The following is a 26,573-nucleotide window of genomic DNA, read 5'->3' on the forward strand; positions in this document are numbered from 1 at the left end:
GCATTTTTTGTTTTTATTTCAGTAATTATCTAAGATTTGCTTGTCCACACATGCCTTGTGCTTAGCATCCACATTATGCTGGTTGGAAATCGAATCCCTGCAGTAAATCACATGAGAAGCAATAATACAAGTCGTAGCTCCTGTTGAATGCTACAGGACATAATTGTCACATGTTTGATATTGATCTTAAAATGTAGCAAATTCCTCGCCAAAGAAAACAGATGCTGCATCAATTCTTCTATCTATCACATGTTTTACTGACATCATAATATCTTGCTGTGTGTAGGGACTGTAAACCATCATTGAAGCTGGTTGCATGCTGGGTGACAGATTGCAAGTATGTGTGGCTTGCAGCACATTAAACACTTGCTTGAGATTTCAGAAATAACAAATAGTTTTCGAAAATAGGGTTTGCAGCCCATTTCCCGCTGCGCTGATTTCTCCAGGGCCACACTCACTAGTTTTCTGTTTTTCTAACCTGAGCCGTTTGAGTGATAAGGACAGGCTTTATGGTAAGCTTTGTGTTTGAGGGCTTGTGCAAAGCTATATTACTTGCATTTGTCACTCCGATGTGTGGGAGTTTCATGGTTTGTGCTAGATGACTCGCCCCTCTGCTTACCTAAGTGAAATCAGGCTTGTGAACTAATTTGGTCAGTGAATGATCTCTCCACCGCCAAAACCTGAATTAAGACATGTATGTGAGAACAATTGCACCCGTGCCTTGAATAGAACAATTGGAAGTCAGACCACTGTGAACTGGCAAATCAAAGACTAAATCCTGGCTCGGGTATAAAATTAAAGCCCGACCCAACAACAGCCAATCTGGGCCCGAGTCGTTTAATTTTTTTAAATGCCTGACCTGACCTGACCTGAACCCAAATGCTGGACGCAGAATACAGACCCGACCCAAATCTGACACATGTAGTCAGCTTTGGTCGGGTTCGGGTCAGGTAGCCAGGCTTTAGCTCGTGGTCCCGCTCCCCATTACTGACCCCCTTCCCTCGCGCACTCCCCACCCCCCCCCCACCCAAGCTCTCAGACCAGGAGCAGGCCTGACACAGCCCATGCTCCTGCTCCCCATTACTGACCCCGTGGGTGTGAGACACTGACCGTACCTGCAGCACCTTTTCCATCCGGAGACAGGGAAGGAGCTGCTGCTGCTGCTCAGCCAGAGGTGTGGGAAAGGATGTTGAAAGGCGGGGCCTGGCGACGGGTGTGGCCTGGGGAATGGGCATAGCCTATATTTGCATTAGGACCCATCGTGTGGGGAGAGGGTGTCGGTCTGAGGTAAAACCTGGCTCGGGTATAAAATTAAAACCCGACCCGGGCTCGACCCGACAACAGCCAACCCGAACCTGACCGGGGCCGCCCGAATCCTTGAATTTTTTTAAATGCCCGACCCAACCCGAACCCGAATGCTGGACGCAGAATACAGACCCGACCTGAACCCGATACATGTAGTTGGCGTTGGTCTGGTTTGGGTCAAGTAGCCAAGCTTTAGCGAAGACTGGTGAAAGGGCTGATGAGACAATGAGGTGTGATGGGAAAGGTGGTGCAACTGACTGTCATTCTAAGCTAATAAAGAACCATAGTGGGGACTTGAGATATTTTAAATAGTCTCCATTTCTTCAAGCTCTTAATTTTAAAAATTTGGCACCGTGCAAATTTTTGGCCAGACCAATGCCAATGGTACTTTGTACCGGGCATGATAAGTGATTTCAAGTTTTTTTTAAAATCATTTTGGGAATAATTGGGACTTTTGCTTGTGGGTAATCACAAATGAACTTTTTTCTGCACTCTATGATTTGCTGTGCTGTGTGTGGACTAATATGGTAAAGTGCAGTATTGAAAGGATTAGTTTTCCTCATGTTTCTCTGCTAATTTCTCTCTCTCCTCCATACTCTGCTGAAGTCATTGACTTTAGGAGTCCAGTTCCATGTGCATCAAATCCCATGAGGTCGGATCTGGATAGTCTCTGTTGGCTGCAAAGGTATCACTGCACTCCCTGACTTTCACAGATGCCGTTCCACCAGGGCTGGCTCAAACTGCAACATCCCAATATCTGCCTTGGCTCAGATCAACTCTACATCTATCAGATGTCACTAGTCTGTAGGGGTCAGCTGCTCATTTAATAAACTTGCTATGCCAGGAAAAGAGCTGAAATCCACACTTTTGATCAATTAATAAGTATCTAGACATGACTTCTAAGAGAGCAGTGAGATCAATGGTTTAGGAGAGGAAGAGAAGGAGAGCACATCTTGCATCTTCATGCTGTGATCTAGGCGGAATATGAGGATACTGAAGAGTGCATTTCGTGGAGCTTCCCTCTTTATAGTGCTGAGCAGTTCCATTAAATAAGTTTTGTCAATTTTTTTTTTCATCTATGAATTGTCCTTCCTGCATGTACCTTCGACAACCAAGAGGGTGAACTGGGTGTGCAACAATTGTGCAGATCAGCATTAGCTTGGAACCAATGCTTGAAGTGGTGCTTCTTAACCACAGTTGACAGCTGCTGCTGTAGCCTAATGATACTGCATTTGAAAAGTGTGTTAGGTCAAGATATCTAAAAGCAATTCACACAACAATGTGACTGTTGAGTGGGCAAATACTATGGCTATTCTGAACAGTGTTCCACAAACAGCAATGGGATGAATATTTGGTTAATCCATGTGTTTTTTTGGTGATGCATTTGCTCTAATTTAATGAGTCCGATGGAATCTATGATGCCCACTTAAATGGTTAATAGCACCTTGGTTAAATGTCTCGTTCCAAGGATGACACCTGTAACAGTATGTGAATTCGATACTGCACTGGACTGTCAATCTAGATGATGTGAGACTCTTCAATCAAACCTCCCTACCCAGAAGCAAGATTGCTGCAAACTGAGCCAAATTGAGATGTTAAAAAAAAGACATAAGGTAGTTCATAATTGGCAAAAGTCAGAGTTCGGTGGTTAATCCAACCTCCCTTTGTTATTATGAGAGTATGAACGTCTACAAGTCGATATTTTGTAGGATTTTTCTTTCCTGCAGCCCCTTCCAGGTTTTACAAGCAACTTTTTTATTTTAAATTCTCTTTCCTGGGGTTACTGCTTTACATTGTCTCAAAACACCTTACATCTTCACCGAGTAGGCGTTGTAATGACTAGTATGTGGTGTTTACTTGGATTAATGTCCCTGCTGGTTCATGTCCAAACACAGTCTGGCAGTAAAACTTGATTGGATCATGTATGAATTGAATTTGACGCATCCTGATTGCTTTGATGCAGTGGAAAGTTGCTCTCCTGTGTGGGTTACCTGCCCAGAGCAACAGAAACTGTTAACCGTTGTTTCTCCCTTCTCCAGTGCACCACCTGCTGGTCTTTTAGTGGATTCAGGAGGTTTGCTCTATCGGACTCCCTGAATGCCCAAGTTAGCTGCATAATGAGAGAGGATTTCAGAGAAGCCAATAGGGGCAGATGTGTTCTACCCCATCTTTGCACTGCTCCAAGTGAAGTTGGAAGTAAAAATAGGCTTGAACAAGTAAGAGAGCACAAGAGGTCTGGTTACAAGAACATGCAGCAGACATTTGTGCCGATGGTCACCACAAACGGGACACACTGATTAGAGGGTCACGGAAGGCCTCGTGCACCAAAAAGGAACACAGGGCTGACTCTTGCCACGCTTGCTTTACAGCGCAACAAGCAATGACAGCGCCATGCAAAAGTAAAGAGTGCCACTGGAGGGGAGCTTGCTATTTCTTCTGGCTACTCCTGGGCTGCACCTATTTAGACCAGCAATACAGCTTTTCTGTTCATGGTACTTGAGACCTTTGATGGAGAGGATACAAAGACCTGAACGTTATCATGAGCCATGAATTGAAACCAGTTGTATCTGTGTAAGCTTGTGTATCTGCAGTTATTTTCATCTTTCTCCAATGTTATGGAATCCATCCTTTGGTGTGATCTATGTAGTGCATTGTTCATGAGGCCACTGTTTGTGTTTGGTGGATCATGTGCAGTGTGCCAGCAGGGGGCGTCGAAAATGAAGGTTCAGTTCTTAGCAACAATCCAAAAGGTGGTGCCATGTGTTTCTTCCAGAGATCTACAAACAGAGATCTTGCAATGTCTACAAGGACAGGAGGTGCATTTTCTTCATAGCCAGTTATAATTTGCTGTGCTTTCAGACATGAACTCCAGATTGTCAAAAATGCACAGTGTTGGGTTTGTGCACAGTTGGGCTTGTATTTGTTTTTTTATTCATTCATGGGATGTGGGTGTCGCTGGCGCCAGCATTTATTGCCCATCCTTAATTGCCCTTGAGAAGGTGGTGGTGAGCTGCCTTCTTGAACCGTTGCAGTCCATGAGGGGTAGGTACACCCACAGTGCTGTTAGGAAGGGAGTTCCAGAATTTTGACCCAGCGACAGTGAAGGAACGGCGATACAGTTCCAAGTCAGTATCTTTGTGCAGCTAACGCAGGACAGCAATTTTCTCTCATACACCAGTGCAAGGGTAGTTTGGTCTGCTTAAACCTTACAGATGAATTTATTCCAGGATTGTACCAGCTCAAGAAATGCGCATTTGCTTCTTCCACCTGCATTATTAGTTTTGATGACGTCTGTGTCGTTGTGCCTGCGGAACGCTATCCTGGATCGTGCACTGTCACTGCACTGATGATCAAGATGGCGACGGCAATACCCAACCTATCACATTTTGACATGCACTCCGAGCCCTCAGCTGTGTTCCCACGTTGGCAGAAGTGGCTGCTACGATTCAAGCGTGCAATGGTGGGCTTTGGAATCGCCAATAAGAGGGGAAAAAGCCTTACCTCTCCACTATAGAGGTGAAGAATTGGTAAATATTTTTAAGACACTTGCACCAGCGCAAGACGACTGTGACTCAGCAAAAAATTCGCAAACAACTTATTTCAGGCCCAAGAAGAATGCAATATAGGAAACAATTATTTTCTGACGAACCAAGCAAGAAGCAAATGAGACAATTGATCAGTATTGCACACGATAGAGACAACTGGCAACCACATATGACTTTGGTGACATTGAATGGGAAATCAAATAACAAATCATCAAAGGTTGCCTCTCTAGTTAACTATGCAGAAAAGCTCTCGAGAAAGGCAGAAAGCTGTCAGCGCTGCTGGTGTTAGCAAGGTCACTCCCCCTTTCAGAGTCCAGAGCTGCTGAAGTTGAGGCTGCCAACAGCAACTGCTCTGCTTCAGGCTCAACTCCTGTGAACTGTTCACAGCTCATGTGCTGGGCAACCACCTGCAAAGCAACAACAACAATCTCACAAACGGGATCATGACTTGTCCAAGCAATGCTTCCACTGTGACTGTGCGAATCCACACAAGACAGTATACCTTGTTGCTGGAAAGCAGTATAAAGCTTGTGGGAAACCCAACCATTTTGCTCACGTTTGCCGCTCATCAGCAAAATCAACTGTTAAGACCAATACTACCTAAAGTGTGCCACGTATGCGTACTACACCAAAAGGACAAGAGAATGTAGCCAATGTAGAGGTAGATGACCCTGAATAAACCTTTGTAGTCTCTTCCCAGTCACAGTAATCAGCCACGTGTGACTGTGACCATTGGCTGCTCGAAAGTAGATGCTGTCATAGATACAGGAGCATCTGTCAACATCCTGAGAGATAAAACGTTCAACAAACTTCAGGACTGCCCCATCCTTTGCAAACCGGGGAATACAAAAATCTTCCACTATAACAGTAACAAACCACTGAAAGTTCTTGGAACTTTTGAAATACTGGTCATGTTCAAAGACACCAAAACGATTGATGTCCTCTGTGTCATATCTGGAGAAAGTGACACGCTCACCAGTTTCCACATAGCAACAGATCTGCGCTTGATTGCAGTCACATACGCAGTTCCTGTGCGTACCTACAACATTCTTGAACTGTTTGCTGACCCCTTCACAGATATCAGTAAACTGAAGGGTTCTACATGAAAACTGCATTTAGATCCTAAGGTGCATCCAATAGTGCATCAACATAGACGAATACAGCTCCATGTCGGAAAGCAGACAGAGCAGGAACGTCATTGCTTGCTTGACCTCGACATCATTGAGAATGTTGGGGATGAACCCACCTTTCGGGTCTCACCCATACAAGTTGTCAAGAACTCCAAGAGCGAGAAGATGATCAGAATTTGTGTCGATATGCGGTTGCCAAACCAAGCAATCCAACAAGAAAGACATTTGACAGACAATTGACGATATCGTAGAGAAAGTGAATGGTGCTAAACTTGACCTCAGTGCAGGCTACCATCACATCGAGCTTGCAGAAGAATCGGGGTATCTGAGAGTGTTCTCCACTCATATCGGGCTCTTTCAATATAAGAAGCTGCACTCTGGAGTCAACTCAGCAGTTGAGGTATTTCAGCACATGATTCAGTCTGTACTGCAAGTACTTGAGGGAAAGCTGAATATCAACAATGGCATTCTCATCTACAATCGCACTGAAAGTGAACTCGAGACACGCATGCCTACAACGTCTTAGAGCATGCAACCTCACCCTGAACAAAGACAAGGGCTTGTTCAATGAAAGTAGAATTGAATTCTTCGATCATGTACTCAGCAGTGAAGGAGTATCACCTGATCCATGGAAAGTCGAAGCCATTGCAAGCACAGCAGTTCGTATGAATATCTGAAGACTGCTTGGACACATCACATACTGTAGTCGTTTCATTCCTGACCTCGCTACCTTGTCTGCTCCCCTCCGCAATCTAACAAATGAGACCACCAAATGGAAGCGGACTAAATCGCACAAACAGGCTGCACACCAGATCAAACAACAGTTGTCAGCAAGCTGCATAATTGCCTACTTCAAGCCTGAGAAAACCACCCTGCTGGCCATGGATGTGAGCCTGGTTGGCTTAGGTGCAGTTCTCGTGCAGAAAGACAAAGCAAGTCACCCATCAATCGTTGAGATGGCAAGCAGATTGTTAAGGCCTGTAGAACAATGATATTTGCAAACAGAGAAGCACTCTTAATCACGTGGAGCATCCTACACTGCCATCTCTACTTGTAATCTCTGCTACGAGTTTGAAATGATAACCGATCATAGGCCTCTAGTGAGCCTTTTCAATATAGCATAGCAAGCCACCTACTTGAATACAGCATTAAATACTCAAACTACAAGAGTACAAGTTCTGTGTTGGCTTAAGCCACCAGACTACCCCTCGCACCATCCTGTGCAGCCAATCAGTCCTGTTAGAAGAACAAACTGCCGAACAACATGTTAACTATGTGAGCATAAATGCGGTGTCAAAGTCACTAAAATTAGTTTGCATCACAGTTGCAACAAAACATGATGAAGCATTGCAGCTATGTATGACAGTTATGGAAACAAAACTGGAAAGATGAGATTGGGAGAGCACCCACAAACGAAATTGCTCACACCCTTATAAAGCCTTGACTGTTCAAAATGACCTCAAAGTTGCAACCATTTCTGATCACATGTTACGCAGCAACTGCATTGCCATTCTGCAGTCATTTGAGAGAATCTGTTGTAGAAATAGCACGAGGGTCACCAGGGTTTTGTAAGAACCAAGCAACTTCTTCGGGCAAAGTTTTGGTTCCTGGGAATTGACCGCATGTGATTTTCTCGACATATATGAGCTAGCTGCAGGCCCCTAGATTGAAGTTAGCGTTGACTTCATAGGCTTGCCCCGTGACAAGCACTTGCTCGTCATCATGGACGACTACAACAGATACCCAGTCATAGAAATAGTTACGTCTACCTCAGCAAAAGTAGTTGTCCAACAGCTTGATCAGATTTTTACTTTGTTTGGAGTCCCTTAAATGGTGAGAAGCAGCAATGGACCCTCATTCAACAGCGATGAGTTCAGTAAAGTTGCGAACTACCTGGCTTTGTTCTCCCAAAAATCACACCATGTTGGCCAAGAGCTAATGGAGAAGTTGAGAGATTTGTGCATACCTTGAAAAAAGTGCTCCGTACAGCTACTGCCGAGAGCAAGTCGTGGAAGCAGGAGATGTGTTTTCTTTGCAATTACAGGAGACCCCTCGACGCGACCACTGGAAAGCCTCCAGCTATGCTTATCTTCGCTCATCCTATGCGCATACGTCTTCCTGAACTACCCCGCAAAGCTAATGATCAACACTTATGCGAGTGTGATTGCATGAGAATGAACTGCAAAGCGAAACAGAACTGCACCGTTAAAGCCAGGAGACAAAGTGCTTGTAAAACATGATGGTTATATTGGAAAGCAAACAACCCCTTATGACATCCAGCCATTTGCTATGACAAACACAAAAGGATCATTGATCACTGCTAAATGTAGTTCTCAAATCATCACATGGAATGTGTCATTCTCCAAAGTGTTGCAAATGACATCCACAAGCATTGTGGCCGATCCAGACATTGACACTTCAGATGAAGCATATGAGTTAATTGAGATAACACGTGGGGCTGGATTTTAAAGCCCCTCCGCCGACGGGAACACTGGTGGGAGGAGCAATGAAGATCAATACGGCGGAGACCAGGCGGCGGCGAGGCCTCGTGGTGGCCACCCCACCGCTCGGCGACTGGACCATGCTTTACATATAGAAATTAATTAACATGCCTGATTTAATTATGCTCGTGTCTCCTCCTTAATTGCTGCCGATCTTCATTCAGGCGGCCGACAATGCAGCGCCTTCGAATCCCAGTTTGGGGAAACGAAGTATGACACCTGTGGGGAGGGGGTGAGGTTTTTGTTCTCTGTGCAGGGTGAGGAGTAGGGTTACAAGGGGGGTGAATTGGTTGGGAGGTGTGTAAAAAAAACAAAGGTGCCGAACTTTGGGGGTGGGGGGAACTTTCAATTTAGGAATTCCAAAGGGGGGGGGAGGTGCGGGAAAGGGCAGGAATGGTGTGCAATGCCATTGGGGTGGTGGGGTGGGGTGTGTGGTTGGTGGGAGAATGCCTGGAAAAAGGTCATTACGTTTATTTGAGCAAAACGTTCACTTAACTTGCCCGTTAATTTGAAATGTTCATTGAGGGCTGTCAGCCCTTTAAAAATGGCACCTGCACATTTGCCGCCAGATGCCGTTGCTGGTGACAGCTTTCCCACCCCGTCCATATCATTGCGGGATGGCGGACGCGCGGACATGCAAATGAGCTGCCGCGATTGAAATCACGGTGGCTCCGTGACGTGGTGCCTGCACACGCGGGCTGCATTTATTCACATCTGCCACCTACTACTTTGTCATGGAGTCTTAAAAATACAGCCCATGATGTCGCACGTTGCTCTCCTACTCGCGAGGAGAAAGGTCCAACATACTTAAACGATCATATTACTAAGTGATGTCCCAGCAGAACAATGAAAGCAAACCATTGAAACACACCATGAAATAGATAACTCATTCTGGAAGTTCAAATATTGTATTGATTCTAAAGGATATATGATATACCTCTCATTTATCAAGAAGGGGAGTGATGTAGTGTATTGTATAGTGTGTTGTTCATTTGAGCCCATCATATGTGTTTGGTGGAGCATGCAGTGTGCTGGAAGGAGGAGTCGAAAATGAAGATTCAGTTTTTAGCAGCAATCCTGAAGGTGGTGCTTTGCATTTCTTCCAGAGATCTACAGAGTTCTTAAAATTTGGATCAATTCCTTCACACTTGGGAGCCTTGAAGTTCTATAATAAATGAGCCATGCGCTCTGTTGCAATACCAGCGACAGCACATACCCAATTAATGAATGAGTTCCATGGAACTGACTGGTGCCAGTGACAGATGGTTGTGCTCAGAAGCCATACATACACTTTCTTGCTTTCTTCTCCTATGTCTTCACCTCCCTGTTTACTGAATTTAGTTGGGGTTTTTCTCACTTTTCTTTTGTCACCTAACATTAATGCTGTGCTGTGCTGCATTTCTTCCTGGAGTGGATGAGTGTTTGCCCCTATCATTTGTCAAGTTGTTAAACAGGTTGGTCGCTTGCTTATTTCTTCAATTTGGTACCGAGGTTTTCTTATTTCAGCGTGAATTTTAATTCTCCTCCCGTACAGACAAGTATTGCTCAGAATCCGTATTGAATATAGTCAATTAATTACTATCTTAATTGTTGTACATTGTTGTGGCATTTAGTTTCGATGCAATGACCACAGTATTCACAAGGGGCATAATCCAAGTTTGGAGGGCAATTAAGTAATTTTAAACTGAAGTACTGCTTTTCTTCCCAGCCCACTACTGTGTAAGTCACGGAGAATTTCTACTAAGAGGATACTATGAAATTCGGTTTAATGAAAAAAGTGGGAAGATCAGTATATACAAATTACTACACTGGACTGCTGTGCCAGTGTGCTAGTGAAGAAGAACTGATTTTATTTGTTTTATTGGTGGAATAGAGTGCCACAAATTTTGAGTACTATAAATACATTAATTAGAAACATCTAAGTATGAATGGTCCAGAACAAATCTTTAGCTTTTCTCTGTTTAATTAATTGTAGAGAACCATTGATTACAAAGAATGCCAGTCAGCATCATAAATTCGATCATTCCCCATTCCCAAAGTGTGATATTAGAGTTGATGGTCACTACTTGTGACGTTGACACAATGAGTGTTTCTCTTCACTACAGTCTCGGTGTTGCTTTTGTCACTCTGTTTTTTTAGCTTTTATTTCCCTTTACAAAATCTGAGTCCACAAGTTTCCTGCAAGTCTCGGTGTGCCGTCAATGTGTTAAAATTCAGCAAATGTCATCCAGGTTATTGCACGAGGCGTTTCAAATCAGTGCCAGCTCGTGCGCACAGAATAAAAGTAAAGCTAAGGGTGTTTTTATATACAAGGCAGGGAAATCGGTTCACATTCTCATTAATAGGCACAAATTGCAAAATCTCTTCCTTGCCATATAACAATAAAATTGATTTCTACATCAGCACACCTGTTGATAATTATAATGAGTGCAAACGCACGAACATAAATGGCAAATCAAGATTTGATCCATGAAGCCAACTGATTACCATAAACAGTGATCATTTGAAGCGAATTCCAATGTGTAGAGTCACTGAAGTAAAAACAGGTCTTTGAATGTCATTCCTGTTGCCTGTCCCACTCAGATAGCTTATCTACTGTGCCTATCTCTGGCCAGTTGAGGTAGACCAGAATGAGCTTGACATCGATCCTACTTCTGATCTTGCCTCTGTTCATAAAATGAATGGTATATATGGAAGAGACATGAAGCTGCTCATGCGATCTCTTATTGATCTTGCGTAATACAGTAATTGTGTTCAATTTTAAAAGTGTGCTTGCACTAACCACAAATTCCAAATATGGTGAATATATCCTCTATAATTGTATCTGCAATTTTCAAACTCTACGTAACAATCTTGTAAATCTGCAGCAAATAAAGTTAATCTGTTTTCATTTTTAATCATACAGGGATTATATATTTAAAAAGATTGAGCTAAACAGCATGAGATATATTGTATAGAAAAGTATAAAAAGGACAGTTGATTTAAATACACATTAAAAATGTATGATTACAAAATCCCACATTTCATAAACACTAAATTACTTACTTTAGCCCTTTTGAAAAATGCATTTGCATTTTGAGTTGGTTAGTTTAATTAGTTGCATGCATTCAAGAAATAATGCATAGGATGAACCATACTGAACTCAAAGAAAGCACACAGCACAAATCAAAGCAGTAGTTGTGACTGAAATGCTGAGATTATTAAATTGCTCATATGTTAATGTCAGTAGCAACCCATTTAAGATAAGAGGATTAGCCCCAGCATCAAAATAATGCATATCCGATAATTAGGCTGGAGTTTCCAAACAAAATGTGAAATAATTTTTCAGAAGCTGATGAATCTTCTTCACATTTCCAGTATGTTTTGTTTTTATTTTGGATTTCTGGATCTCTCAGCTTTTCCTTTATCCTGACTATAGAACAAATGAGTTTCAAAGTCAAAATTTTAAGAAAACATGTTGAGAAATTCTACATTAAAAACAATCCACTGTATAAAATAGGACTGGAGACCTACAATAGAAATCTTGGCAAGAAATGATATTTTAAAATTCATGGTATGTAAGCACTGATATTTACAAATTAATGACAGGTTAAAGTGCTTGTCCTTGCTTACTAACACATTGTTGTGTCATGTGTTCTTTAGCCAAGTGGCAAAGGGTTGAGTCTCTCATTTAGCTGTCATCCCAGCCATTCTGGCACCACCAGGATTAGTTCAGTCAATATTTTGTTGAGCTGTTAATTGCCTGATTTTACAGAGATAAACCCTACAATTGGGGGAAGAAGGTAAGGGAGATCTTGGTGCAGTTTGCTGCATATGGGAAGGGGTGGGGAGTCAGAGGATGTTGTTGTTGATGACGCTTGCTGTGTTGTGTGAGTGTCTTCTATGGCCAATGGCTAGGGTTACCGAGCAAAATCCACCACATGAACTGCATCCCACTCCATTCTTGAGCATTAGCTCTCGTAAATGTGTGGGGTTGCACCTTGGGAAAGTCCTCAGAGGAAAAGGAAGAGTGAAACTTCTTTCAGAACAAGTATTGAATTATCTTTCAATTATTTCTCCAGATAAGCCCCAAGTACAAGTTACTGTAAGCTATCCGCAAGGTCTGACGAGAGAAGGGGACAATCTGGAGCTGGTTTGCACTGCCAATGGGAAACCACAGTAAGTGTGTCTGCTTCAAACCTGCATCAAACCTTCAAACCTGTTTTGTTACAGTTACTTTATTTATTTTTACACACAGTTAACCAATTCCTGGGCTTCTTAGTTTCATGCAGAGCTCTTATTGCTGTAATACATTTCAAATTTAAATTGATGGAAAAGGCCATTTATCTAAGGTGCTTCAACAATGATATTTGCAACGTAGGTTTGTGTGTGTCATGTCGGCTCCATACCAGCATCACGGACTTAAATCCAGATTTAACTTCAATTATCAATTATATAATTTCCAAATTTTTTAAATGGGCTTCTGTTAACAAAACACTCCTTTTATAAATGCTATGTAGGACGTCAACACCAAAGTTGGGGAACATTTTTTCACAGTCATTTTTAATTTATTAAGTCAATTGATACAGAAGTATTCTTTCCATTTCATTATTATTCCTCTTGGCGCATTAGTCATTTCACTAACAGATGGCTGTGTTTATTGGCATATATATGCACTGCATGAAGTGGAGTTGTTTTTTGCAGACCAGGAAGATCTCAACGTTGATTTCAGATCGGGGCTGAGTTAGGTGATTATCTTCTGCGGCTGCAGTTTGCCTAGGTTCCCATGGTTGGCCTCAGTGCCCTTGGCTAAAGGAGAGCAAATTCAGCCACACAGTCCTGCTCCTTGCTGCTATGCAGTGTTGGAAAGTATCTGAAACAAAAGCAAAGTACTGCAGATTCTGGAAATCTGTAATAAAACAGAAAATGCTGGAAACACTCAGGTCAGGCAGCATCTGTGAAGAGAGAAACAGAGTTAATATTTCAGATCGGATCTGATGAAAGGTCACAGACCTGAAACGATAACTCTATTTCTATCTCCACAGATGCTGCCTGACCTGAGTGTTTCCAGCATTTCTTGAAAAGTGTCTAATGTGTGAATGTTGATCAAAGGTCTCTTGGTTAAAGAACTGGGTGGCCTTGGCTATGCTATGCTCTACCACCCAATAGTCGGCTGAAGCTATCTTGACTCACTTAGAAAAATGGCTACTAGAGCAAATAATAGTGGCAGCAACTATGGAACCATCCCCCTGTATGAACCAGTGCCTTGAGAGGATGGTGGAAAATTGGTTGTGAGCAAATCAATATGCTATTAAAAAAAAATCTTGCATCTGTGTGCGCACTCTTTTCAATTTTTTCTTTTCTAACTTCTTACAACCATGTTTATCATGGAAACTGCCTATGTAAATTTAGCATGGGATAATTAAGCACTTACCTCCCTGCCCAAGTGCAGTGAGCATGTTAGTTGCAGCGTGACCAGTGTACATAGACAATTTCTGTGATCAATGTGGACAGAGAAACTGATAATAGAAATATAAAGAACAGAATGTATCACTTCAAAATGGGAACTTAATTACATCTGTGCTTCCTGGTCCAATAATCCCCTGCCCTTGAACCTCACTTAAGCCAAAAACTACTTGACTCCCTCAGTGTAAAAGATAAAATTCAGTTGCCTGGGGAAGTCTTGATAGCAAGATGTATTTCAGCAATCAATATAGCTTCCTTCAGGTGGAACGTTTCCACTTAGCTGGATTGTGATGGAACAAAGGACATTGCCCATAGAAGGGATTCAACCAAAGCATTACAAGGGTGATCAACCTGTTATTGTAAAAGCTCATTTTTTGGTCATCAGCCAAAATTGTCACAAGCAAAATTCCTTAGAGGTGCCGACAAACTGCATGGTATTTCTCTTAATCACACACAACTTTATGACTTGTGTGAAGTACAGATCTGGACAGGTGAAGTGAAAAGAAAACATTGGTGGTTTTATGATATTTTGTCCTGAGGTGGAAAAGTTTACAATTTATGACTGAGAAAACCAGTTTCTTTTCACCAGTGTGTTTCAGATGATTTATAATGAAAAATTATGAAGCATAAATATCAGCCCAAAAGGAAAGGGGTAAGTGAGCGAGGAAACTTTATGCACACTATACTCAATTCAATCTTACAAATGTTGTTCTGCAGGCCTAAACTCACCTGGCAGCGACTAGATGAGGAAATGCCTGATCGTACCCTTTTGTTTGTAGAGAAATTAGTCCTCGAGTCCCTAAATAAAACTGACAATGGGACATACCGCTGCAGGGCTCTCAACGATGTTGGCGAATCCTATGACGATTATGTCTTGTATGTCTATGGTATGTATAATTCCTATCTAAAGCTGATGTACCCCCTCTCTCTCTCTCTCTCTCTCTCAGCTGTTAGCCTTTTTTAAATTATCTTTTGTTGCTAGTAGTTATTTGCATGTTAGAAATGTAATTTGTCTTTTGAATGTAAAGTGAATGGGAAAAAAGGTCATAGAATGTGTATAAATGACAGTAATTCAGAGCTGGAAAATGGTTCTAGATGCTTTTATTTACTAATCATAAATCTTCTACGCTTTTCAAAATTGTATGATTGTAGTGTGGAATCCAGTACTTATTGTATACCACTGAATTTTGAATATCTGGAGACTAATGTTCCATGTGTATAAAGCACTTAAAATTTTTCTGTTTGCCTTGATGAAAAACCCATTCCTGCTACTAAATGCTAAACATTTAATGGAAAATTTTTCGAATGTAGCTCATCCACAGTCATGACATCTTTTCCATTGGCTTCGAACTTCATGGAGATGAAGCTGTCCGGGTTGAATTGCTGACTGTAGCAAGTAACCTCATCAAGGCATTGAAGTGAATGAGTGACCATGTTGAAGCAGATCTGTTTGTGCAGTGAGGCTGAAAATGTATTGTCCATTTTATATTTGGTTTTGGAAATACGGAGCTTGGTATTGGCATCATTTTGTGGGTTCTTTTCCACCCCATTCCGTTAAAAATTAAATGTTTTAACAAACCAAAGTTTATCTTTATTTGTAAACTCGTGTTGGAGCTGAGTTCATGCAAATGGCATCATAGGGATTGCTTATTCAATATTTTCCCCATTTGTCCCTTCCTGCCTCTTGCCTGGAGTAAGGAAACATTCTCGCTGGTCACCATTAAAGTTGCTTTATGATCAGCTCAGTTGACCTCTTTGAAAACGGGAGGATGATCACAGAGTTCATTTCTTATCCCTCTTCTTCCCCGCCCCAATTGAGATACCCAACCCAGCCAAGAATTAATCAGTGCCATCTACTGTTGGCAGATATATTTGAATAACTAATAGCCTCAGACATCGCTTAAGTACGTGCACTGTTGCAATGAATAGGCCACCAGATGTCTTAAGTCCAAGTTATATTTTCATAGGTTAGTACAATCTGAAATGGAAAGTCTCGATGCATCAAGTAATTTTTCTCCGTGCAAACAATATTCAGCTTTCTATTGAACTATTGTCATGTTATTAATCAAAAATGAAGTGGTATATAATAAGCTGAGTCCTTTAAACCTAATGCATATATTGCATTGATTGTGTGCATGTTTATATAATGTTTCCTTGCGAGTGGCATGTACCCTGCTCATAGTATCCTCCCCATAGCATTTTGCAAAACGATAGTGCAGTAATACAGGAAGATTCTCTGAAAGCTGCCAAGTCGGAGCTAAATGCGGCACACGCACAATACACTTATTTTGAGAATGCATCTCAATTTAAGGCAAGGCTAATTTTATGGTTAAGTACAATGAAGGATGAGTGTATCCTGATAGATCACCTCCATGGGATTCTAATTTGAAAAAAAATTTTTTGAAAGGCATTGTACTTCATCGAGTTCTTCAATAGAGCCCTGAACACCATCTGTTTATTCAGCAAATATTGCAGTGGATTCTCTGGGGTGATGTCAGTCAAGGGAGCCATTGGAGACTGTCTGCTGCACAGCATTAATGGTGTTAACCTGCAGCAAAACTAAATTAGTGCTGCAAGTATAGGGTGTAAACGTAGGAACAACTTGCATTTAAATAGCACCTTTACTGTAGAGAAATGCCCTATGATGCTTTGCAGAGCATAATTACACAAAAGTGGACAGTGAGCCAAAGAAGGAGATCTTCCTCATACCATGCTGTTGAACAGAATACCTGGGCATCTAACAGGTGGTCTGACACTGAAGTAATGAAATGCCCTCTTTGATAGCATAGCTGGATTTAACAAAACTCCCCAAAGAAATAATGGCCATTGTAAAACAGCCTGATCTACCTATTGATATATTTGCAGTGAACAGCTGCCAGTGGGCCTTTGGTTTCCTCTCCTACACAGAACATTGCTATCTCAGTGAGCTGAAACGAGGAAATGTTTTAATGTGCCTTGATAATGTAAGAAAGACAGAAGTAACTGGAAACAGGTTAGCTTGCTTTTTTCCACCCAGTCTGATTATTGGATGAGTTTTAGCAAATATTTGGAAATCGTATGGGGGAGAAAAGCCAGCCTGCAATCTGTCCGAAGAGAGGAGTGTTGTAGAGCCGGCACACTCCAACGCAATCCTCTGGCTAACTTCAGCTCAAAATATCCACTGCTAACCTTGCTGAAGGTAATAGTGCAGAGCATCCACAGAATAGACCCAAAAGATAAAAGGGTTGTAATGTTAGTTTAAAAAATGGAGATGACCAAGCAGGATAGTGCTTATCCATAATTGCCTTCTCTCTTGAACAGTACTGACAGCAATGGTATGCCATCAGTAGCGTTTCTGATGTGGATGTTTCTGTATCCCATCGTTGTGGAATTCAGCATATCCACTTGAGATCAGCCTATTCCTGATTTGCTTTGTACAAATGAAATCCACTGCTTCTTGGAGATATGCCACAATTTCAATAAAATACAAATAGCCTAACAAATTTTACTCCAAAATACAGACGACTATAGAAACTGAAGGATTCATTTCACTTCAAAAACAGCTGGCAGCTGTTGAATTGGTAATTGGGAACATTTCTTCTGGTCTAATCTCTAACTGAGATGGGACATAATGCACATTTTAAATATAAGAGTACCAATCTAATGGGATGCAGTCTGGCAGTACTGTTTCAATGGGCCTCTCAAATATATGATGCAGCGATTGAGCTGTGTGGAATAATACAGTTCATTTCAACTTGTTCTGTTTTTCAGATGAGCCTTCATGTTTCAGTCACTGTATTATAACTGAGTAATGTGCATTGAGAGCTCCGTTGGTACCTTAAGAGTCTGTATTCTAACAGCTTCTCATTCCAACTAAATAAAAATTCTCTTCTATCTATTGCCCAAACTAAATCCTAATCCTAATCGTAATAGGTTTAAAAGTTGAGTTCTTGATGATAGTTGCAATGAATTATGCCCCTTTCGCTGGATTTCAGTGAGTGTTCAGTCAGCGTGCAACTGATGTTGTCATGCTAAAATTGACCAGATTCCTCCTGCCATTAATTCCTGCAGGAAGTGTGGCATTTAAGTGCAGCTCCATGCTGTTTCAGAATGAGCCTATGGCATAGCTGGCTGACAAAAATGCGGCCAAACCATTTCAGACGAGCTCTCTATTTTCCCACTAAAATGAGTCTGAAGTGTGGTCTTGCCAATTATGCTAGACATACTGTGGACCCACAAATGCATTAAAGTTGAATCCCAGGCAATACAAGAGACTGCATGAGCTCAGGGGTTGAGGTTTTTTTGTGCCTAAACTCTTGGAAGTGGCGCCCCTTCAGGAACCCTTCCCTCCCCACATGGTGATGGTGTGGTTTTAACCTCTCTCTTTGATTGGTGTTGCATAATGGATGTTCAAAGCTAATTTAACTGAGTGCATGTCTGATAAAACCAATAATTTTCATGGTTTAGTTCCAGAAGGCAGTTTACAAAATAGGCAATTTCAGGCTGTGCAACAGATATGAATTATGTTGCCATCTAGAAGTCTTTCATAAACTGTAGACCTCCCTCGACTTATTTTATTTCTGCAGTCTGTCTTGAGCAGTGAGATAGCATTTAAATCAGCATTGTTACCTTTGATACCCCTTTATGAAAAAGCTTTGTTAGAAAGAATTATTAACTGCAATGGCCTTTCGTTTCTGCCTTTCTGTTCATTTAATTTTTTTAAACGAGCATCAGTGACAGCATCGGGATTACTGGCTTGAGAGTGTTACTGAGCCAACAGCATGAGTAAGCTGAATTAACATCACTAGAGAGATGATCATTAACCCAGTGGTGCTCCAGCTTCAATTGTGCATGTTAATACCAGCTCACTCACGCTGTCAGGCACTGTAACTCCAGCTTTTCACCACCCCACTGTGCCATCATTGCTTGCTGTTTAAACAAATCAAAGAAAAAAGAGGCTAAGGTAAATTATTCTTTTTAACGCTCCCACTTTCTAGAAGTGGGATATGCGGAGCAATATGTGCAGACCTAAAATAAACTCGACCTGCTGGAGACTCAATTGTCACCTGACATAAAATCTAGCCCTCTTGTTCTAATTTGTGTTAACTATGAAATGTTGGTGCAATCCACGAACTGGTATAAAAGTAGCTATTAATCCTATTTAATTTGTTCCAAAATACTTTGGTCTCTGATATCTGTCGAATAAAATTCTCTGCAGTTACAAACAATTCAAAGAGATTAGATTTATTTGTTGTTAATTGATAGGAAAGTACAGAATTGTTGCCATTATTACAATTCTATAAAAGTGGTATTTTAAATTAATTTATGCTGAAATTTGATTGGCATTTTATGCCAACAACTGATCTAAAAACATATTTTCAATTCACAGTAAAAATTTAGGAAAATATCATATAGAACACTTTGTTTAATCGAAATGAGAGCGTTTGCCTTGGACACACATTCAGCACAAGGACATTTTAAAGATGCTCACCTTTTCTGTGTTGGGTTTTACAGCTGCTGTTCTGTTGTAGATCTATGTTTCAACTCTTGTCATCTGTTTTCACAGCATCAATGGCACATGCAGGAGTTCCAACGTATTAAAAACAGCAATGCTTTTGTTCATTTCTTTCAATGAAATTCCTAAAACATTTCCATTCCGTGTAAATTGAGTTGCTTTCCCATTATATGTAACATCACAAACAAGCTGTTAATTCTTGTGAAAGTGCTCCTTACACGGATGAGACTGACCTATTTACAAGCATTTTTATTGGTATCTCCAAATGATTTCTATTTATAAAAGGTAATGCCTATGAATTAAAAGTTGTGCTTCTATAAAAGCACGTTAATATTTTATTGAACCAGTAGTCGGTGGGAGGAGGTTAGTGGTTTGCGTTATTTATTCACTGCCAGGTAAAGCAGATCTGGCACACCAGGCATCTTATATTAAGAGATATGTCAAAGCCATTGTCAAAGAGAAATTTAAATTTATGGCATGGGCAAACCGACCATTTTCCGAATTTCCTTCTCCCTTTTGTGAAACTCCTGCTATGTGGCAATTTTCACTTTCATTTTATTTGAGTAAGTCTTGGGTCAATTTCATGAGTCTATTTTCCCCTATTAGATAAGACACCCCCCGATCATTTGTGTAGCAGTGTTTTCTGGTTCGAATGATGGCTTTTTCAAGAAATGTCTTGCGCATATCCCACTGTGATGTGATAATTTACTGCAAATGCATCTTGAGATATTTCAGCAATGATGGTGCTATACTGGTAGCAAGGGACAAGTGCCAAGACCTTAGTCGCCTGTGGGCGATTTGTGAGGCTGGTGTAGAAACTTCACAGCAAGAGTTGAGCAAAAATACAACCAAACTTGGAACAAGTTATTCTATATTTCACAGTTCAAAGTGAAATGCTCATGTTTGGCTAAACTTGCAAGTATGTTAGCAGGGAGGTCAAGACAAGTAATTTTGATTGGCCAAAAAATTAACTTAATTGAGCATCACTGCTTACATGCAACATTTTTCTACTTGCATTCCTGTCCATCAAAATTCAAGAATTTGGCTTGCAAAATCTTGATGGTCTTTCTTACTGTATAGTAGTGATGTTTAAAATCTTGAATCTTTTGATGGGCCACAACTCTGTTGGTCCCCTCACTATGCAGAAAGAGTTTTGCTGAATTATGTCATGACTTTCCAGAATTTGGGGTTGTGTACCCACAAAACAGTGAACATTCCCCAGAAAACCATGAGACCCATGTAAAGTTGGCAATGAAGTTTCAGGTTTAGTTTCCGGGATTTTAAACATTGATTTTTTTTTTTCTCTTTAATAAGAATTCATCCCATCACACAACAGAATTTTAATTGATTCCCATCAGTAATCTAGATTGAGAATTTACAGTAAATATTTCCAATAGGTTAAATTTCACTGCAATGATCATACTGCATCATCAGTCTGTTAAAGTGACCACGCACCATGATGTGCACATGGTGAAAATTGAAATTTTAAAAATTCTGCGTACCAAACACAGCTGGTTCTTTCAAAAGCATTTTTCTCTATCACTGTAATGGTACTAGATTTAATTCAAATTTTCATTGGCATAAGGGAGATAAATGTTTTTTGTTTTAAAGTACAGTCCCTTAATATTGACATTTTTTATTCATAACTGAGATCGTTTGAGTTTCCTCCTCACTTTGATGATGATACCTCCATGTTTTCAGAAAAATTAAGTAACATTGACGCTGTACAGTTAGATGAGTTTTGTATTTTAACATATTAGACCTTCCATCCATTTCCTTTCCCTTAATATGCCATGGGTCATCAGTAATACTAAGATGGTCACTGGTTCGGCAGTAAATGAAGGAGACCTATGGCGACCAAGTCCATTTTATTTTTGTCCTCTACTTCTACCACCTCAACCTTGGTGGCACAATCCGATTTCCACCTTGCTTGTTTTCATGATGGCACTGCTGAAATCAAGATCTCCAGTATGGAAAAGCACTCATGCTGAATTGTTTCCCGCCATTCCTGGAGATTGGGGCACTGGAGTTCTTGTATGCCATGTTGTGCTGCCTTCCTGTCAGATGAAGGTTTCACACCCAAAGCCTTTGCAGTGGAACATCTCGTTAGTTGTAGTCTGGGGGATATTTTGTTTTATCAAAATTGTTAAATGGGCAGAAAAGCGTTATAACTTTAGTAAGTTTCCACCTGGAGTCTTGGCTTATGCACTCCTTGAAGTCACGCCTGTTTTAAAATAATTCTCCTTTTACCTGCTGACAGCTTGAGTACCTAGAATATATTGTGGAAATTGAGCTTTTTGTAAAAAAAAAAGTACATAAGTCCAGAATTCCATTTTCAAAAGCCTTTGTAAGTAGACTGATTAATGAGACCTTTCATCGATATTCCTTTTGCATACTTTCCATCTCTGCAGCACCGCACTCAGCAGCATCTCCAAGCTAATAACATCTCATCACACTGAGGTGTTCTGCTACATTGAATTGCTCACAAAATATGATTTTGCTGTCAAGCCTATATTTTGTAGTCAACCATCTTAAACCCATAACAACTAACAATGCCATTAACCGTGCGCAGTAATTATTTTAATATCTTTGAAAAGTTGTAGAAAACACAAGGAAGCACATTAAAAAACCATCTGAGATTTATCTACTGCTTATGATTGCTTTCCATTTCTTTAGCATTAGATGAAGCCTGTGGCATTTTTGTTTTATATCGCAGAGTTTTTTCCATGCTTGGGAATGGTGTATGATGGGGGTGGTGACTGGAGGTAGAGAACTCGATTTGGAAAAAGCCATCACACGAGCCAAAAAAATTAGAATTTATTTATTTACAATTTTTCTTTTAGTTTTTGTGATTTTTGTGTGAAAAATGTTGTGTATTTCATTTGTGTTTTTATTCATTTTTTCCTTTTTACCATCTAGATGCACCCACTACTATCCCACCTCCCACTACAACCACCACTACTACCACAACCATCCCCACCATCACTGAAGGTACAGTACCCACATACCATCTTGCTTTTGCCCTCAATGCGACTTTTTTTGGTATATTGGAATATCAGCAGCAGTTTGTGAGAATCTAAGTTGAACCCCACTGACAGAGCTTCAGGGTGCAAATTGAAATGGCGCCTCATAGGAATTAATTTCCTGACAGAATGGCTGTTAATTTTGTATTGTCAGATTGAGATCTCCTGATGGCTGCTTGCTTATGCTTTCAGAGGAAGGATGCCCAGTCTTCTGAAAAATACTCTGCAATACAGGATCACTTTTTTTTTTCCAAACAAAAAACTTCTTGGGTTTCTAGCATTCTTACAAGCCCTCACTGCTGAAGAGTTTTTTTTTGGCTGACCCATTGTGCTAGATGTAGTATTCTTATTAGCTATTTAGTTTGACTACTGGGGACCCCTGACAAAAGCAGGATTCTGCTAATCTTTTAGCAAAGGCTTACAACAGCAAATGGATGTCAACCCAAAGATTTAACCTTGAAACTTTCCCACCTTCATCAGCTTATTTTTTTCAAACTGAAGTGCAGGATTCAGTCAGTGAGAAGAAAGACAATTGCAATCAGCTTTTTTTTAATGTGGAAAAGGGTTGCTATCTTCATGAAAATATGCTTTTCCAACATTTTTCTGTTTGGACACGAGGAAAGATAAGGAACCTATTACATGAGGGGCACATCGCACAATAATTCATACCAATGCATTCCATGTTAGTGCATTGCATGCGTGATAAATAAAATTCTTAAGCGGATTGACAGGGTGGATGTTAGGATGTTTTCCCTAACTGGGAAGTCTAGAACTAAAGGGCACAGTCTCCGAATAAGGGGTCAGCCATTTAGGATTGCGATGAGGAGAAATTTCTGCACACAAAAAGTTGTGAATCTTTGGAATTCTCCACCTCAAAGAGCTGTGGATGCTTAGTCGTTGAGTAGATTCAAGACAGAGATCGATAGATATTTGAGTACAAAGGGAATTAAGGGATATGGGGATAGTGTGAGGAGATGAAGTTAAGGTTGAAGATCAGCTATGATCTTATTGAAGCGCAGAGCAGGCTAAAAGAGCTGAATGTCATCCTGCTTCTTATGTTCTTAAAAAGGCTTATAAAGCACCTCCTCCAACATCCATAAAATCCTGAGGGAAAGGGATAGGTTCACCTTTATGTTGCAATACATGATACAGTTATCAGAGACAAGAATATCCATGAGACAATCGACCTTAAGTGACATTTTAAATTGACTTACCACAGTTAGCAACTGGCCCCAATACATAATCAAGCAGTGGACCTGATAATCAGATGTTGTGCATTTTTTTGTTCGTTGTGTGACACAAAATCATCCCTCAAGAAGATGAAGAAAATCTGACCCTGTTCTGTAAAAGTTACTTGCAGTGTGCTACAGGTCAGTGACATTAAAGGTGTTGCCATAAAGTGTAGGGAGTGATATTGGAGTGTTCTCCCAACGCCATGTTGTTTTGCTGTCTTTAAACACACTCCCACCTGTTCTTAAGCAGAAGCAGTTGATGGGACTGTTTTCTCCTGTTTACACCAAGAGATGTTATTTTATCTGAATTGAGGCAGGCTCTCATAATTGAATTGCTCAATACAGATGAGAAGTTGTATTGTGTCTCTGAATCTGCAGTAGTATGATGACATGAACATGTTAGAAGGAATTAATGTGCCCCATATATAGAGTATTATAGAACAGCTAGTCTTCTTAAGAAGTGATGCAAACTGCACTTTCATTCTTGTGTGGATTAAATGTAGTCAAAATTCCAATTTAAGCAATCCACCACATGCCCAAATTTGGCTAGATAATGCTTCAAGTTTGAGGCAAACATGATGAGTTCCACTCTGTGTTCTTGTACCTGGGTGGATTTCTAGTCTGCCTGCTCACTGATAACAGGGAAAGATCAGCAACAGCATTTGAGGAAAAGACCCCGTGACTGTTGACCTGCTCTCTTAAACAGGGGATCACACTTCTATAAGCAACCTACAGACTGGGCACTGGCTAAAGGGAAAAATAATAGGAATTGAGAAACAAATCTTCAATTTTCCTTTGAACAGTTTGGGTTCCTTCCCAAATAATCCCTAAAAATTGACGCTGAGGATTTCTGGAAGGGTGAGCTGAAATGCTGTGGCCCCATAGAATTAATACATGATTAATCTGATCCTTTAGAAAATTCAAGTTGTACAATTTGTTAAATGTTTTTGGGGATTTCCCTTAACACTGAAGAATCTGCAAAAGAGTTTCTTCCATTAGGGAAGCACTTAGATCAGTCTGTGCAGATTCAGTCTGTGCACCTATATATAAACCAGGTTGATAGCAATTGTGTTAAAGGCTGTCTGATGTCCTTGATGAGTTCCCATCAGGAAACCATCGCAAAAGGGTCTGTGCTGTGTACACATACACAGAGCAATTATTGAAAGCTATTAACTATATACATTAAATTGATCTTTTGCACTTAACATTGACGAGCTTTTTGTCGTCTGAGTTGTCTCAATTGCTCCCACTTACTAGCAATGGGTATACTTATTTAATTTTTGTGTGTACAGTAATTATTTCTGAAGTAATCTCTATGGGGGGGGGGGGGATTGCCTTTCATAGGATCTTACAGCACAGAAAGAGGCTATTCGGCCCATCGTGCCTGTGCTGGCTCTTTGGAGGAGGAATCCAATTAGTCCCACTTCCCTGCTGTTTCCTTATCACCTTGAATGTTTCAAGTATTTATCCAACATCCTATTAAAAGTTACTATTATGAATCTGTTTTTATCATACTTTGGGATAGAATACCTAAAAAGTCAAAACTTAATGCAAGTTTTCTTAAATATGGGGCTGGGTGAAAATCTAATCCTTGCACTGCAGGACAACGCTAAGGGTTGATTGAGTGACAGAGGAGCCAAGATAGATCAAGAGATTGAGAATAAGTGAAATCAGGCTTAGGTTTCAACTGCTTCCAATGCAAACTACTGCTTGTTTTACTCAGTTTCCAACACTGCCCCACCCTCCACAACCATCCCATTCCCTCGATGTCAGCAAAGATGGAAGGCAAAGAACATTTCCAATATTTTCCTGTTGCCACAGGGATATCTCGATTCAAGTGTTTTAGGTTCTTACATCCTGGGCACCAATCAGAAGTTATGCAAGCCTGGAGTCTAAGCACCTCCTGTGCCACTGCTTATCACTGATGTCAGTTGATGAATCTGGAGGGCCCAAATGGTGATTATTGGCAAAGGGCAGGACAAGGAAGTGGGGAGGGGTGGTGAGGATCAATTTAAATCTTCAGTATCTCAAAATAGCTTTAATGTCCTCTCTGTGGATGAATGATTTCTCTGAAAGTATTTCCTTCAAAGTTATCTTTAAAGGCTCTGAAACATCCAAGTGACCTCACAGATCCACAGTTCCAAGTACATTTTTATATGTGTATCACGGCTCTGCGCAGGTGCTCAGAATCCGGATTTTGTGGGCGGTTACTATAAATTGAGTGTCCCTGCATGAGTTTCTTTGCTGCTGGCCTTGGTACTGAACTCGTCCTGCTTCGATGTCCTCTGCTATTGAAGCAGGCTCTGTGGAATCGAACACCCTTTTTTCTGAATTAGTTTCCATTTGCTTATTCTAATGCAGAGTTCAACATTCATCATGCATTTGTCTTAAGTGCATGTATGAGGGTATGGGGTTTTACTGCAGTCCTTTTGCGGATTAAGAAAAAGGATAGAATTATTCTCTAACCAATGTTTTTGGTTCATGTATTCATGTTGCACATTTTCCCCCTTCCTTTAGTGGGTGTAGGTAAACCAGAAGTGATATTGCTATATAATAGGATATTAATGCAGCCATCCTGAAAACATTAACCATAAAAATGCTCTTTTTCATTCTCTGTGGAGTGATGAATTTTTTTTGTAAGTGATATCCTGATTCAGTGAAAGAGTAAGCTGTTTGCATGGCAATCATAATTGCCTCTTGAAGCTCTGATAGTCTGCAGCTGATTGAATGCTCAGATATTCCAAAAAAAATCCTTATTGCCGTTGGACTGAAGTACTATATTTGAAAATGAGTAGTTTTCCTGAAAAAAGATTCACCAGTGATTTGGCATTTTCTCCTTATTGTTACCAAAGACCAAATGCAACCAGAAGATCAATTTGAATTAATTCCTTGATTTGC

General features: G+C 40.7%; 1 protein-coding gene across 4 annotated transcripts in view; it reads left to right on the forward strand.

Moving 5' to 3' along the window:
* The window catches only part of cadm1a (cell adhesion molecule 1a), a 363,398-nt gene that overhangs the window by 300,662 nt on the left and 36,163 nt on the right, over positions 1–26,573 (forward strand). For all 4 annotated transcript variants that reach the window (XM_068053970.1, XM_068053971.1, XM_068053972.1 and 1 more), the window contains 3 exons: positions 12,543–12,639; positions 14,644–14,813; positions 22,340–22,411. In XM_068053970.1, the coding sequence (XP_067910071.1) occupies positions 12,543–12,639; positions 14,644–14,813; positions 22,340–22,411 (339 nt within the window). The remainder of the gene's footprint in view (positions 1–12,542; positions 12,640–14,643; positions 14,814–22,339; positions 22,412–26,573) is intronic.

The sequence above is a fragment of the Heterodontus francisci genome, chromosome 22 (assembly GCF_036365525.1).
Source record: "Heterodontus francisci isolate sHetFra1 chromosome 22, sHetFra1.hap1, whole genome shotgun sequence".
In the NCBI taxonomy this organism is placed as follows: domain Eukaryota; kingdom Metazoa; phylum Chordata; class Chondrichthyes; order Heterodontiformes; family Heterodontidae; genus Heterodontus; species Heterodontus francisci.